General features: G+C 40.8%; 1 protein-coding gene across 2 annotated transcripts in view; it reads right to left on the reverse strand.

The window, feature by feature from the left end:
* Window positions 1-16,868, reverse strand: part of AHCTF1 (AT-hook containing transcription factor 1) — an 82,349-nt gene that overhangs the window by 24,428 nt on the left and 41,053 nt on the right. For both annotated transcript variants that reach the window (XM_074948952.1, XM_074948953.1), the window contains exons 17-26: window positions 15,987-16,080; window positions 6,223-6,346; window positions 6,088-6,144; window positions 4,250-4,396; window positions 3,026-3,213; window positions 2,674-2,818; window positions 2,462-2,593; window positions 1,291-1,438; window positions 1,050-1,200; window positions 246-353 (exon numbers count right to left, since the gene is read on the reverse strand). In XM_074948952.1, the coding sequence (XP_074805053.1) occupies window positions 246-353; window positions 1,050-1,200; window positions 1,291-1,438; window positions 2,462-2,593; window positions 2,674-2,818; window positions 3,026-3,213; window positions 4,250-4,396; window positions 6,088-6,144; window positions 6,223-6,346; window positions 15,987-16,080 (1,294 nt within the window). The remainder of the gene's footprint in view (window positions 1-245; window positions 354-1,049; window positions 1,201-1,290; window positions 1,439-2,461; window positions 2,594-2,673; window positions 2,819-3,025; window positions 3,214-4,249; window positions 4,397-6,087; window positions 6,145-6,222; window positions 6,347-15,986; window positions 16,081-16,868) is intronic.

Here is a 16,868-nt window from a genome sequence, read left to right on the forward strand (position 1 = left end):
AAAAATGAGAAATGTTATGAATAGAAAAGGCTAAAAAACAGGGACTAGAATAGTTATGAAGACAACTTAAACTAAGGGCTTGTCTACATGGGACATCACTATGTGGCAAGCCTTCCATTAACCACTTCCTTTCAGGAGAGCACCTAGGTAAAACTGAAGCTACTTTCACTGAGAATGGAAACTGCTCAACAATTCAGCATACTCCCACACCCATTATAAATACTTAGTCTGAAGATATACTATACCTGGAACTTTTACGCGAAGACTTTGTAACTGGAGTGCCAACAAATGGATCAGGTAGTTCTGTATCAGGGAAAGGCAGTGCCATAGGTGGTGGTTCTTCAATTCTAGGACTGCAAATGAAAGAAGAATATAATTGACTACTACTTGTAGGTTCTGTGAGTGGGTATTTGGATTAAAAATTATTATAGCTGGAGTTGGTTGCCTCTAGCTGAAGTTGCCCAACACTTCTGATTATAAGACCCCACTTTCCAATTGCTTATAATATTCCCAAACTAACTATTTGGGCTGAAATGAGGCAGATGTCCTTTGAAAAAATTGTATTTGATCATGTAATTAAAGAACAACAATGCAGATGCACAAGGGAGCTGAATTAAGGTTCACAGGGAACCTTAAAACCGGCATTTCCTAACTTTTGAATGCTTGACTCTGCAAACTTAGGTTTCTTTTAACATAACAAATAAAAAGTTACAACATTTTCAGACGAGGATTTAGAAAGAGAAAGCCAGAAGTCAGATATGCAGAATTAACAGACTACACTTCCCACAACCTTAAACTCCCAAAACTGTCATTTTCACCTTTGTCTATCAGAAGTGAGGGTTAATGGACTTCAAAGCAGTTATCAATACAAGAGAGTTTGCCAGTGCATGTATCACAAGTTCCTAAGAAGACAACTCAGACACCATTAATTTCCATAACTTTAATCTGTCTTGTAACAAAGTAGTCATTTCTCGCACTACACTGCCCCTTTTCTTTTTTGTCCTAGTAGTTTGAACAGCAATTTCATATGGTAACATAGGAGTTCTTACCTATCATACTGTGAGAAATCACTTTTCTGTTCGTTTCCCACCCAGACCTCTCCAATTTTAGACAGCACATTATTAATGAAAGTTGCTCTTGTAAGCACATTCCCTGCAGTAGTTTGTTTTGCCACAGTTGACAATGGCTTGGGTCTTGAAACTAAAAATGAAAGGGAAAAAAAAAAAAATAAAATCTCTGAACACTAACCAAGAGAAATTAATCATTCATGGATTCTTAAGCAAAACTCACCTTCTCGCAGAATTGAAGAAGATAAGTGGTAAGGCTTGGCCCTCTCTACAGCCAGCTTCCTTTGCACTCTAGGAAGGATCTTTCCATACTGGTCTAATATAGAATTTCTGGCAACTGACCTCTCTCTCAAACGAGGATCACGATCATTCTAATGAACAACCAATTAAAAGCACATCAGCTAATTATGAACAAATGTTTGTTAACACAAACAACTGACATATTTGCAGCATCTTAAGAAATTCTGAGGGTGTTTAAGTTTGTGTATGGTTTTTATACATATTAGACACAGAGGATCAAGTTCCACCCTTCAATCCAGACTATACGTTTTCATTTTATTTTTTTATATTTTTTTTCCTTCAAAGTCTGTGACAATTACTCACACTACGTGGAAAGTGGTGTAACTTTCAGTGAAGCAAAAGGCATATTACATACACGTTACCTTGAAAGTTTGTGTTTATTTTAATATACACACACACAAAAACTGGCATTTCTTAGTCATACATGTTGGCTAAGCAGTTTGAGGACTACAGTTTAAGCTAATGCATGTTTTATTTTTTTTAAACCGAATATAAATCAGAGTTACATTGCAAGTGCATGTTGCTTTCCGTAGGAGGCCCAATCAGAAAAGGGAACACTAGCCATCAATCTCCTCAATAAGCCTCCCGTACTGGGTACAGATAAGTGTTAAAATATATAACAAGTTTGGCAGAAGCAGGGATCAGATAACTTTCCCCACAGCAAAAACTCCAAGATACAGTGTGCAGAAGCCTAATGGCAGAACTATGTAGTTTGGACACCTTGTAGCACTGAGATCTACTGAAATTTTTCATTTGCATGCATATATAAAAAACAGTAGAAGCAATCCCTTAGAATTCAATTTAACAGATTACTCCAAATACAGAATGTGATTGTTTTGTAACATTTAATTTTATCTAAAATTACTTTCTGAATTTGTTTGTGTCTGAAAAGTACTTTAAGTGTTAAATTTTCTTGTAATTTCATGCTGGGCAATTTATTCTAAATATTTAAAAGAACGGCATAAAACATTTTAAAACATACAATATATATTAAAAGTGTAGGCACTAAGTATTTTTACAGCATGATACCAATTAACATTCAGTGAAATGATACATAATGCATTTACCCCACCCTAACAGAATCTGAAGCTTACCATGAGATTAACTTTCAATGACTGATTCAACTGTAATGCAGGGATGTAATTGGCACGCTGTAGATGATGGACTAAAAGGAACTCGTGATTCTGGATACCAGCACTGGTTTGCAAAAACTTCTCTAAACATTCCTAAGAGAAACAAAATTGTTTAGAGTTCTGCTTCCTTTTTCCAAACAACTGATTAAGACTTCATTCTTGCCCATGCTTACTTGTTCAGTATCTGTGAATGGTAGTTTCAACAAATCTTCCATTAGTCCCATCTCTTGACAGACTTCATACATGTGTTTTAACAACTCTTCTACATTTAACCTGGTGGAGTGCTGCCGCAGAAGACTCCAAGCCTCCACCATACACCTGAAATTAATTTTTGAAATGCAGAGGAGGATTAACACTTGGATCAACAATTTTAATGAAGCAAGAGATGCATGACTTGTGTTAAAAAAGAAATAAACACTAAAAGATTGAATAAAATACACAATGAAAGCCACAATTTGTTCTCTATTTTTTTTGTATAGTTTTTAGACTAACATATTAATCAGAATATATTTTCTATTTCTTTACCTATTAAACAATAAAACAGTGAGGTGAAGTGCAACTTCACTGCTACTTGACATTGATGGCTTCATCATCTGTATGTATCTGAGGGCTTGTCTGTGCTCTCCTTGGCACATCAAGGCTTGAATAATTTTCATATGTTGCCATGACATTGTTTTGATTGTAGCTGGATGAAATAAAAGGGCCAATGAACTCTGCAGAAGTTAGAAAATGAAAGTTATTAAAACTATCAACACACTTAACCCTTACAACAAAAAAAGTCTAAAACTTCCCAAGTGAAAACAAACATCTTTCAGGTGCATTTACAACATTAGAAGTAATAGTATGTTTATATTTGAAACACATATTTGCCCTTCAATCTAATTTAATAAAGTAATTGGAAAGAAGACAGATTCAGATAACCACATAATATGATTTCAGTTTCAAATAAGCAATTCTTAAGTTTCCGGGTTAAGAAAAACCCTGTTTGTCATCTAAACTGCTAGTGACACCACCCATAATTTTATGCACATATGATTGCAACCAAATGAAATTATCAAAATTTCACTGATAGTACTAAGCACTTTATTCACTAGTCATTTCAGTACTTCTGTTTGGCTTTCAGTTGATTGTTTCTTGGGTTGCACTTCGTTTAATTCTTGACAATTTGGTCTCTCAGTCTCTGGAGGCAGCTGTGAGAATGTCCTTTTAATACTACTCATTGAGGATAGATTTGGAAATTTGCTCTTTTAACTTCTTAGCAGTTGCTGTGTAAATTATTCTACCAAACTTGAAAAGCATACTATATTAGCTATAATATCACAGGTAAGGAATTAACCAAAGTATTAAAAACATACACAATTTAAATCTGTGTTGGGTTTAAAAGTCACTTTTACAGCGTTTTGCCTCATTTCTTGGTGCAGAGTCCTCGGCTCTATTTTAAACATTTAAATCTGCATAAAACCATATTTGGAAATTTGCTCAAGTGCTTTGATGAATCAGGTAGCTAGGAAAATTCAAATATGTGTAAATAAGATTGACTACAACTATTCCATTTAAAACAAAATTATAATCAGACTTCAGAGTATAATTTATTGTTGCTTTCTGTTTCCATTAAATTTATGCATTAACAATATTTAAACAGTAAAGGTTCTAGCCCTTTATCTCCCTTGACTAGTGATTAGATGCCCTAAGTTCATCTTGAGACCATAACGTTGCATCTTTATATAGGTCTTAAAGTAAACTATTTACCTCATAGTCATTGTGATCCAAAAGCCAAAAACCTTGAACAAGTCTAACCAGACCCCAAGGGATAGCAAAGGCAGTTGGGAAGGAGTCAAATGAAGTCTCCGTTTTGTTTGGAAAGGAATGCATGATATCTAACAGCAAATAAATTGTCTGACAGTAAGTACTTGATTAAGGCTAATAACTTTGCAAGAAGGGAAGTTTCTTACATAAATTTAGGGAAGGTAACAACAAAAAAAATAAGTATTACAAGCAGAAAATAGTTGTCTTGCAATTTTCAGCCCACTGTAACCCACCAACCCAGGTTTTAATCCCAAAGCTGCATTTTGAATTAACATAAAAACCTACTTTTGATTTATAAGTGTTGAAAGAAGCTGGAATATTTTCCCATTTTAGTAAAAGAACACTACTGCACAAGTCTGGAATGGTAGTGTTATTGTGATGGAGCAGGGATTTGCACTCCTAGTTGTACTAAATGTAGGACTCCTGTTTTGTGATAAAACTAATGAACAGAGCTGCTCTTACTTAACTTCACATAAGGAAAGAATCCTGTACTTCTATCAAGAGAAACTGCTATGGAATTCTGGATAGCTTCACCATTACTTGAAAAATAGTCAAGGTAAAGGAGCCAGTCACACAAATATGTTCTATATAGGACTTAACCATATCTTGATGATTGAGCTAATGCCTCAGATACCAATGCTTTAGAACAGGGACACAGTTACAAGTTTTAATCATACTGTGACCAAGTTCTTAGACTTGAAAATACAGTAGAACCTCAGAGTTACAAACACAGTTATAAACTGACCAGTCAACCCCACACACCTCATTTGGAACAGGAAGTACACAATCAGTAGCAAAAATCAAAAAATAAAAAAGCAAATACAGTACAGTACTGTGTTAAATGTAAACTACTAAAAAAATAAAGGGAAAACAGCATTTTTCTTCTGCATAGTAAAGTTTCAAAGCTATATTAAGTCCTTGTTCAGTTGTAAACTTTTAAAAGAACCACCATAACATTTTGTTCAGAGTTACGAACAACCTCCATTTCTGAGGTTCTACTGTAACAGTAAATTCAGCTGTGTAGAGAATAAAAATTAAATATGAATGAGAAAGCCTTCCCATCATGCCATAAATAAAAAAAAATTCACTGGGTTTGTAAAGAACCTGTGCATCCTGTGTTTTCCTAGTTTCTACCTGCTCCCTCTGATCAGTGCATAATTATTTAGTTAACAGGTTAAAACAACTGTGGTGTGAAGTTGCTGTGTCTAAAATCCGAACTGTCCCCTCCTACCTAGGTTAAGTGTAACACAAAGTTTGCAGAGGCAAATGTTTTATATATTTTAGCAGCTTGAAAATTAAGCATTTTCTCCATCACATTCTCCTTTCTCTGGGTAATAGTCCATGTGCCTGCGTTTTCAGTAGAACAGAGACAAACATTGTTTCCTGTGCTGGAGAATTGCTGATTTCAGCAAGAATGTGTACTGCCGTAAATAGTATTGGGTAACTGTTGCTGCTTCAGAGAACAGAGAAGTCTCATAATTTTGGTGCAGGCATCACATCCTAAGAATAACTTCCTTTACTTGCTACAGAATCATGTCGTTTTAATGAAGCCATTAAAATGAAAAATCTAAAGTATAAGAAAGAAAACAATTATTCCAATACATTAATCCTAAATTTATGCTCATTCTGTCCAAAATACGATAATTCTCCGGTTTATGCTACTGTGTTTATCATTAATTTCTTAAACTTTTGTCTCACACACATTCAAGAAACATTCTTTTAAATGCAAATATATTGCATGGTTATATCTTCAATCTCTCTCAACACTGTCAAAAGGATACAATTGCATGTTTGTAAGTTTCTTCAATATTTTGTAACAAATAGAGATCAAGCAGCGCCTATGATGAAAAAAGAAAAATTAACCAAATATTTTGTAAAATCTTTATTTTTTTGCTTTTTTAAGAAGTCTTACTTACATGCAAACTAGCAGGGGGATATTTCCCAGTTCCTCCTTCATCTCTTCGCCACAATTTCTCAACTTGATCTCCTAACTGGGAAAGCAGTCCATCAATCATCAAGCAATCGGCATTCCATTTCCCTCTGCAATCGAAGAGAACATGGATTTGATAGCGTAAAAACAGTGCGATAATTCCAACCTGTCATGAAAATCCATTTACCAATTAAAGAAAATCCAACCAAATTTTGTTTGGTAAGACGCAGGAAAAACCACTATACAACAAAAAATATGAAAACTGAATTTAGAACATTTACACAAGTGAACTAAAAAGGGAACATAGCATCTCAGTTGGTCATGTTTAAAAATAATCCAAAAAGTTATATTTTAATAGATATTCTAAATTCACAATTTATTAAGGCAAGATTAAGGATGACCTGGTTTTCAGATATTTTTGCTATAGAAGGGCTAATGGTGATTTCATACATCAGGAAATGTAAAGTTGGAACGTTCCTGTAAATTGAAGCATCAAATTAAGTTAGTTGCTGTAATCTACTATCTGTAAGAGAGTTTGGCAATACAATCACTGGAAGAAATTATTCACCTTGTACAGTAACGATGGTTTTTAGTGACGTGTCCCCCTATGGGCGCTCCACTGTAGATGCATCCCTGTGCTGCTGATAGCAGAACTTCAGTAGCCGCGTTTATTGGGCCCGCACATGTGGCGCAGCACAAGTTGTGACAGCGCACGGCTAACCAGCGCACATGGGCTAACCGTCCTCAATTCCTCCTCTATCCTAGAGTCATAAATGGGAACTCTGAAGTAGAGGAGGAGGAAGGCAGGTTGTGGAGCACCCATAGGAACACATATCTCAAAGAACCTTCGTTACTGTACAGGGTGAGTGACTTCTTCCAGTAGTGGCCATATGGGTGCTCCACTGTACGCGACGTCCAAGCAATACCTCTCTTGGAGGGCTGGGACTTTGGTGTCAGGTTGGCACTGGAGGTGGAATCCCAGTGCCAATGATCGTAGAGTGTTCTGCGAAAGTGTGGACTGATACCCATGTCGCTGCTCTGCAGATCTCTGAGATAGGGACATCCTTGAAGAAGGCAACGGATGAGATCGACTTTGTGGACTGTGGACTGTTAGAGTCTGATGGGATCAAGTTATGAATTTGGTAGCACTGTCCGATGCAATTCAAGACCCACTTAAGGAGTCTGTGGGCTGATATTGCTCAGCTCTTGGATCTTTCCACCATAGAGAGGAAAAGTCTAGGGGACTTCCTGATGGCCTTTGTCCTATCAAGATAGAAGACCAGTGCTCTTCTAACATCTAAGGTATGTAGCAGAGCCTCCCTATTGTCTTGGTGAGGCTTGGGGTAGAAGATTGAAAGATGAATCCATTGATTCATGTGAAACAGAGAGGTTACCTTGGGGATGAATTATGGATGTGGCCTTGTCTGAAAAGAATATTGTGAGGGGGATGTGATATCAGAGCTGCTCTCTCTCGTTCTTCTGGCCGCGTTAATCACTATCAAGAAGGCCATTTTCATGATAGGTATGTTAATGAACAGGTGGCCGTCACCATGCATCCATGGGTCAAAACTGAATACCAAATTCAGGACAAACTGCTAAGAAATAGGGCAGATACACTCCAAAAGTGGTGGTTATTCTCCCTTAAGATATACCAAACTAGCAACAAAAGTAAACTTCTGTTTTACAACACTGGCTAACAAGAAGTCAGAATGGCAGTTTCCTTAGGCATTCCAGTCCTTTTATGACCACCAAAAACACTATAGACTTTAAGATGAGTGGTTCTTTACAACCAATTTCATTACATGAAAGGTTCTTCTGATCCCAAAGGATCAGCCACACACCCAGATCAATATATAACCCAGATCTTACCCAATAATCACATGGTTGCCAATCCTTTAGTACAGGGGTGGCCAACCTGTGGCTCTTCAGAAGTTAATATGTGGCTCCTTGTATAGGCATCTACTCCAGGGCTGGAGCTACAGGTGCCAACTTTCCAATGTGCAGGAGGTGCTCACTGCTCAACCCCTGGCTCTACCACAAGCCCTGCCCCCACTCCACCCCTTCCCGCCCCCTTCCCTGAGCCTGCCATGCCCTTGCTCCTCCCTTCCCCCCCAGAGCCTCCTGCACACCACAAAACAGCTGATCAGGAGGGAAGGGGAGGCACTGATTGGTGGGGCTTTCAGTAGGTGGGAGGCGCTGGGAGTGGGGGTGGGAGCTGATGGGGGGCTGCTGATGTATCACTGTGGCTCTTTGGCAATGCTCATTGGTAAATTCTGACTCCTTCTCAGGCTCAGATTGGCCACCCCTGCTTTAGTATCTAAAATCTAAAGGTTTATTTACAAAAAGAAAAAAGTTGAAAGTTAAAATTGGTTAAAGGAATCAAATACATATAATAATCGCAAAGTTCTTGGTTCAGGCTTGTAGCAGTGATGGAATAAACTGCTGGCTTAAGTCAAGTCTCTGGTTGCTTCCAAATCATTGGAAGGCCCTCAGTCCCTTGGTTAGAATACTCCTGTAAGTATAAGTCCATAGTCCAGAGGCTTGAGCAGGAAAAATGAAAAATGGAGATGTTTCCAATCCAAGGCCTTTTATAGCTTCTGCCATGTGGCGGGAAATCCATTGTTTCAAACAAAGCCCTCAGCACAACTAGTGGAAAATTACAGGTAAAAGATGGAGTTTGGAGTCACATGAGCTAGTCACATGTCCATGCATGACTTTGCTTAGTCGTGGCAGGAAATTCCATTAAGAGTAGACAGGAGTCTTCCATTGTGAGTTAAGTGTCCAAGGACAGAAGAAGAGCATCATCCATAGAGAGCTGTCCCATCCCTGCCCTGGAGCAGAAGCAGGGACACGTCTTGTTCTGGTAAGTCATGAATACAAGTTTGTGTACAGTTTTCCCCATCGTGTGAACAGGTTGTGGAGTACTGACATGTGCATCTCCCACTCATGATTTTGTGGGAATCTGTGACTGAGGTTGTTCGCTATAGAGTTCTGCAGGTAAGCCATGGATAAAGTGATGTTGTGAGAGATGTACCAGTTACATAGTCTCATTGCCTCTGTGCACAGGGAGGGCGACCTGGCCCCCACAATGGTTGATGTAGTACATGCAGGCTCTGTTGTTTTCGGATCTTTGTATGTGATCCTGTGATCAATGGGAGGAAATGTGCACAGGCATTCCTGACCACTCTCAATTTGAGGAGACTACAGAGACATCTCTGTAGGTGACTATTAGCCTTGCGTTGTGAGGCAGTTTAAATGTGTGCCCTACCCTATAAGTGATGGTGGTAAGGAGCAACGACAGTGACGTGTACGAGAAGGAGATCCCTTTCACACATTGGTTGAGTCTTTCCAACAGTTTAAGGAATTTTCGAAGCTGGTGGGTAGTTACAGGGGTTTGTCCAATCGGTCCCTCTTTGGTCTGTAAGCTGAACTGACCCATAGTTGGAGGGATTGCATGTGTAGTCTGGTGTGTGGTATCACTGCTGTGCCTGCTGCCATGTGTCCCAAGAGTTGGAGACAGACTCTGGCTGGCATCTGTGGACTGTAATGAACACTGCCTATGAGTGAAACCAGGGATAGGAACCTGTGTTGAGGTAGGAGGGTGTTGCCCTGTATGGCATGTAGGTCAGCCCCTATGAATTCCAGGCATTGCACTGGGGGTGAGAGTTGACTTCTGGGTGTTGAGCTGTAAACCCAGTTCTGTAAACAAGCGTATCGTAGTGTTGACAGCTTTGTGGGCCTCCTGGAGAGATCAGGCTCTGAGGACACTCATCCAGGTATGGGTAACTCGTTCTCTCTTCTGAGCATAAGTGAGTGGCTACCACAGAGAACTTTGGTAAATAGTCTCAGGGCCGATGACAGCCCAAAGGGAAGGACTCTGCATTGATAATGATCCTGTCCCAGAATGAACCTGAGAAATTGTCTGTGAGCCAGTAGCATCTAGATGTGAAAGTAGGCATCCTGGATGTTGAGGGCCGAAAACCAGTCTCCCTATTCCAATGTCGGAATGATCATTGATAAGGTGACCATCTTGAACCGCTGAGCCCTGACAAACTTGTTGAGAACTCTGGGAATACTGTGAGACCACCTCCTTTGGCACACTGTCTGAATCCTCACTAGATAGTGGAAGGGCATGGCATGATTGAGGGGATATCCCCCGTGCCTGGTAAAGGCTTGCTGCCACGATATCGGTATCAAGGCGGGGATTCAGGTGCATCCCGCACGCTGAGGTCTTTAGTCTGATGGAATTCCACTGGTACCAAATGTCCCAATGGCGGGGGAGATGGCAACCTGGTGTGTACCAGTCTCTCAGGTACTGGGCGAGCCACCGCTGGTGATACCAAGGTAGACTCGGTACCAGGAGCGCCTTCTTGTCTCTCGGTACCAAAGAGTCGGTGCCCATAGGGTCCACGGGCCTGTCAATGGTACCAGTAGCTGACATTGGTGCCGGACTGTGGTCTCGGTGCCAGCGGTGCTGAGGATACCGAGTGAGATGGAGATCACTTGCAGCTATCCCCAGGCTCACTTAGGGGACTTCCTGTCCTCTTCTTGGAGGACTTACAAGAGGAGTCCCCAGCCTGTTTCTTCGACCCACTTCGCTTGGAAGTTGAAGGTTGTGGGGACAACTCACATCGGTCAGGAAATTGAGGTTAGAGAGCTGCCTCCACAAAGATAATCTTCTGGTGGAGCTCTCTGTCCTTGCGGGATCTTAGCCGGAGCTGCTGGCAGAGGGTGCACTTGGACTTCACTGAGGCAACAGTTTGTGCTGAGAGTGCTTATCCACAACCGGGATCACCTCATTTGAACTTGTATATGGCCACGAGGTTAAGGGGCCATTACAGTTGGTGAAGCAGCAATGGGAGGGGTTTACACCTTCTCCAGGAACTAACATTCTGGACTTTGTAACCAACCTACAAAACCCTCCGAACCTCTTTAGCCCTTGCTAAAGAAAACCTACAGGATGCTCAAAAAGAGCAAAAAGCCTGGTATGATAAACATGCCAGAGAGCGTTCCTTCAAAGTAGGGGACCAGGTCATGGTCTTAAAGGCACTCCAGGCCCATAAAATGGAAGTGTCGTGGGAAAGGCCATTCACGGTCCAGGAGCGCCTGGGAGCTGTTAATTATCTCATAGCATTCCCCATCTCCAACCGAAAGCCTAAGGTGTACCATATTAATTCTCTAAAGCCCTTTTATTCCAGAGAATTAAAGGTTTGTCAGTTTACAGCCCAGGGAGGAGATGACACTGAGTGGCCTGAAGGTGTCTACTACGAAGGGAAAAGTGCTGGTGGCATGGAAGAGGTGAATCTCTCCATGACCCTTGGGCGTATGCAGCGACAGCAGATCAAGGAGCTCTGCACTAGCTATGCGCCGACGTTCTCAGTCACCCCAAGACTGACTGAACGGGCATACCACTCCATTGACACAGGTAATGCTCGCCCAATTAAAGTCCAACCTTACCGAGTGTCTCCTCAAGCTAAAACTGCTATAGAACGGGAGATCCAGGATATGCTACAAATGGGGGTAATCTGCCCCTCTGCCAGTGCATGGGCATCTCCAGTGGTTCTAGTTCCCAAACCAGATGGGGAGATACGTTTCTGCATGTACTACCGTAAGCTAAAACGTTGTAACTTGCCCAGACAACTATCCAATGCCACGCACAGATGAACTATTAGAGAAACTGGGACGGGCCCAGTTCATCTCTACCTTGGACTTAACCAAGGGGTACTGGCAGGTACCGCTAGATGAATCCGCCAAGGAAAGGTCAGTCTTCACCCCACATGTCGGGCTGTGTGAATTTAATGTACTCCCTTTCGGGCTGCGGAATGCACCCGCCACCTTCCAAAGACTTGTAGATGGTCTCCTAGCGGGACTGGGAGAATATGCAGTCGCCTACCTTGACAATGTGGCCATATTTTCGGATTCCTGGGCAGAACACCTAAAACATCTACAAAAAGTCTTCGAGCGCATAAGGGAGGCAGGACTAACTGTTAAGGCTAAGAAGTGTCAAATAGGCCTAAACAGAGTGACTTACCTTGGACACCAGATGGGTCAAGGAACTATCGACCCCCTACAGGCCAAAGTGGATGCTATCCAAAAGTGGCCTGTCCCAAAGTCAAAGAAACAGGTCCAATCCTTCTTAGGCTTGGCCGGATATTACAGGCGATTTGTACCGCAATACAGCCAAATTGCCGCCACACTGACAGACCTAACCAAAAAGAAACAGCCAAATGCCGTTCAGTGGGCCGAAGAGTGTCAGAAGGCCTTTAAGCAGCTTAAAGCGACACTCATGTCTGACCCTGTGCTAAGGGCCCCAGACTTTGACAAACCGTTCCCAGTAACCACAGATGCGTCCGAGCATGGTGTGGGAGCAGTTTTAATGCAGGAAGGACCAGATCAAGAATTCCACCCTGTAGTGTCTCTTAGCAAGAAGCTGTCTGAGAGGGAAAGCAACTGGTCAGTCAGTGAAAAAGAATGTTACGCCATTGTCTACGCTCTGGAAAAGCTACGCCCATATGTTTGGGGATGGCGTTTCCACCTGCAAACCGACCATGCTGCGCTACAGTGGCTTCATACCGCCACAGGAAAAAACAAAACAAAAAAAAACTTATTCGGTGGAGTTTAGCTCTCCAAGATTTTGATTTCAACAAACAACACATCTCAGGAGCTTCTAACAAAGTGGCTGATGCACTCTCCCGTGAAAGTTTCCCAGAATCAACTGGTTAAAATCGTCCTTGAGATGTGGAAAATATTGTTAGTCTTTATATACTCGGTAGTATATTTAGAGATGCATGTGTCTTATTAACTCTGTTTTCTCCTAGAGCTCCAGGAAGAAATCACAGCCAGCATTTCACCCTATCTGTGATTTGGGTGGTGTGTCATAAATATAAAGGGAAGGGTAAACACCTTTAAATTCCTCCTGGCCAGAGGAAAAACCCTTTCACCTGTAAAGGGTTAAGAAGCTAAGACAATCTCGCTGGCACCTGACCAAAATGAAACAACGAGGAGACAAGATACTTTCAAAGCTGGAGAGGGGACGGGGGGGTTGGGGGAGGGAACAAAAGGTTCTCTCTGTCTGTGTGTTGTTTTTGCCGGGACCAGAGCAGGAATGCAGGTCAGAACTCCTGTAAAATGTCAGTAAGTAATCTAGTTAGATATGCGTTAGATTCTGTTTTAAATGGCTGATAAAATAAGTTGTGCTGAATGGAATGTATATTCCTGTTTGTGTGTCTTTTTGTAACTTAAGGTTTAGCTAGAGGGATTCTCTATGTTTTGAATCTGATTACCCTGTAAGGTATTTACCATCCTGATTTTACAGAGGTGATTCTTTTACTTTTTCTTTCATTAAAATTCTTCTTTTAAGAACCTGATTGCTTTCTCATTGTTCTTAAGATCCAAGGGTTTGGGTCTGTGTTCACCTATGCAAATTGGTGAGGATTTTTATCAAGCCTTCCCCAGGAATGGGGGGTGTAGGGCTTGGGGGGATTTTTTGGGGGAAAGACATTTCCAAGTGGTCTCTTTCCCTGTTATATTTATTAGACGCTTGGTGGTGGCAGCAATAAAGTCCAGGGACAAAAGTTAAAATAGTTTGTACCCTGGGGAAGTTTTAACCTAAGCTGGTAAAATTAAGCTTAGGGGAGTTTTCATGCAGGTCCCCACATCTGTACCCTAGAGTTCAGAGTGGGGAAGGAACCTTGACAAAGTGCTTATCCACAATCGAGATCACCTCATTACAAGTGTGGCACTTCTTGAAGCCTGGCATACCCCACTAAGGGGAAGGGTCTCCCCAGCGGAAAAAGGCGGGAAGAAAAGAAAGGGGGGGGGGAGTTGGGGGCTTGTTTGTTTGTTTGTTTTCGGGTGGGGGGGCGAAGAAAGAGGGGTTGATTTTTTTTTGAAAAGTAGGAAAAACAAACAGAACTACAACCAGAACTGGGGAAAACTAACTGCGAACAGAAGAACAATAGCCTTAAACAGACTGCTAATGGCTCTCTCTCTCACACCAGGGGCAGATGAGAAGGAACTGAGGACAGTTAGCCCGTGCACACTGGCTAGCCTCATGGCGCAGCAAAAGGAGAGACAGCGCATGTGCAGGCCCAATGGATGCTGCTACCGAAGTTCTTCAATCAGCAGTGCGGGGACGCAGACATACCTACAGTGGAGCACCCATAGGGACACTACTGGAAGAACAACTATTCTTTTTGTATAGATCTATCACCACAAAGTATTTTCTAAGTGTGCCAACACAGAAATACTCAGCCAAAATTAAGGAAAATTCATGTTTTGCTTTCTAATCTCACTTTTGCCATTGAAAAAATTCCAATTTCATGCAGCTGTGCTGTACATAGATGTTGATATGAACAAGGGAAACACACTGGTTTGAAGTCTAGTGACACACACACACACACACACACAACCTTTAATAGTAATTTTAATTCCATTCATCAAACACCATTGGAGACTCCTGGTGGCAAAAGTACCACCTGCAAATTCCCAACGATGTTAAAAACAACGAGGAGTCCAGTAGCACCTTAAAGACTAAGACTGATTTGGGCATCAATATGGTAGTCTTTAAGGTGTCACGGGACTCCTTGTTTTTGTGGATACAGACTAAACACAGCTACCTCTCTGATAAATTATGTTAAACAGAGTTAGTAGGATAAGGCCTGGTCTACACTGCAGTTAGGTCGACGTAAGGCAGCTTACATTGACCTTACTCTAAAGTGTCTACACTATAACGTTGCTCCCGCTAATGTAAGTCGCCCATTACATTGACTTAACTCCACCTCTACAAGAGGTGTAGCACTTAAATTGATGTAGTTAGAGCGAGGCAATGTCTGTGTAGACACTGCGTTACTTACATCGTCTCTTGGCTGTGAGCCCCGGGACAACAGAGCTCCAAGAACTGCCAGTACCCTCAATGCCCCACTTCAGTCGGTGGAAGTGCTTCCGGTGAGGACACACATGACCAACAGAAGGAGCATAGTGTGCATGTGAACCACCACTTTAATTACTGCGGTGGCTGTACATCAACTTCGGTTGACCTAATTTTGTAGTGTAGACAAGGCCTGAGTGTCTGCTGTATTTTTCCACCTTCTCTCTACTATCTTTCTTAGCTCCAATCCTACTGGAAAAATTTTATAATTATTTCTATTTGGTTTGTATCAGTGTGATTTTAGATCTGTATTAATCCTAGTCAAGACATTTCACATGAAAAATAAACAAGTCTGTAAAAAGTTCAGATAAAGATGTAATTTCTAACTGGGTACCAAGTTAGAAGAGGGCTAGTTCTTTAAATGTTCCAACTGAACACAACGGTGAGGGCCACCTTCTTGCAGTATAAAAATGTACACAAGTGAACTCCAAAAAAGGGATTTAGTCCTAAAACAGACATTATGTCTTATCAAATAGTCATTTAAAGAGCTAACCCTTGTTGAATAGTTCATCTTTGCATGCCGAAACAAAAATTTTGGAAACTTGGTGCTGCCGCCTATCTGTTTTGAATCAGAGACCATTAAATGCCACGTTACCAAATAAACCACCTTTTTGAACTGCAGAAGTCACACAGTTTAGCCTTTGGATTAAATTATTTACAGTATTACCCAATATATTTCTAAAATCAGGTCAAGGATTGTTTCACTTTACTTCAAACAGACAAACAGTGGCCCTGGGCCCAAGAACACCCCTCCCCCACCTTTACATATGAAAGCAGTCCCTCTGAATTCAGTGGTGGGTGTGTTTATGAACGAACCTTACCTTGACAAGCGCTCTAGTTTCTGTCTATGACCAGTACAGTAGCTTTGTATCAGTGGGTAATTGTAGAAAGGCCTAGACAACTGCATATCATCATCTACATGCAACAGAGAAAAAGTACGTAGTTCAAGAAGCTTAATAAAATCTGAAGTAATTTTAAAAGAATTGAAACAGACTAAATTGCTGAGTTTCATTTTTAATATTAAGAACAAGCAATTTGACAACTTTGGAAGAAAGTGATTCTAATTCTGCTCTTTTAAATTTTTTTTTTTTTTAGTAAGACAGCAGTAAGCCACAAGGTTCACTTCATTCCTCAATTTAGTAAGTGACCCATATTTGAAAATTATCCCATAAATAAAGATTACTGGGTAATTCAGACCATATGAAGTAAAAGAGTTTCTGTGTTATCTTTCCCCAGCAGAATAAAATATATCTTTAGGTGATCTCAGATGGGGACTGCTTTTCTAAATTTGTAAAGGGAGCATTTATAGGCAGATTGTTTTCTACATCTATGTAAGCCAATACATTCGTTTTTAAGGCATAAAAAAACGCTATCAAAATACTGGCTAAATAAGGACATTTAGCTAGGAAACTGAATACACCAAGTTCTAAACCTAGTAAGAGACTTTTTATGGAAGGAGGAGTTTACCACCACAAGTAAATATTTACCAAAATGTGTGGAATACTTAAAAGTAAAGCCAGCGTTGGAACTGGATTAACACAGTTACATAAAAGGTTAGTCTATGTTGACTAAACTTAAGTATACATTACAGCTGTACCAACACGATTTGTTGATAAAAGTAATTTACGAAAATATGGTTTTAAGAATTTTTCTGTAGGAAGCAAATATTGCACAAAGTGATACGCGCCTGTCACATCTGAAGT

This window comes from Natator depressus, chromosome 3, assembly GCF_965152275.1.
Source record: "Natator depressus isolate rNatDep1 chromosome 3, rNatDep2.hap1, whole genome shotgun sequence".
Classification (NCBI taxonomy): Eukaryota; Metazoa; Chordata; order Testudines; family Cheloniidae; genus Natator; species Natator depressus.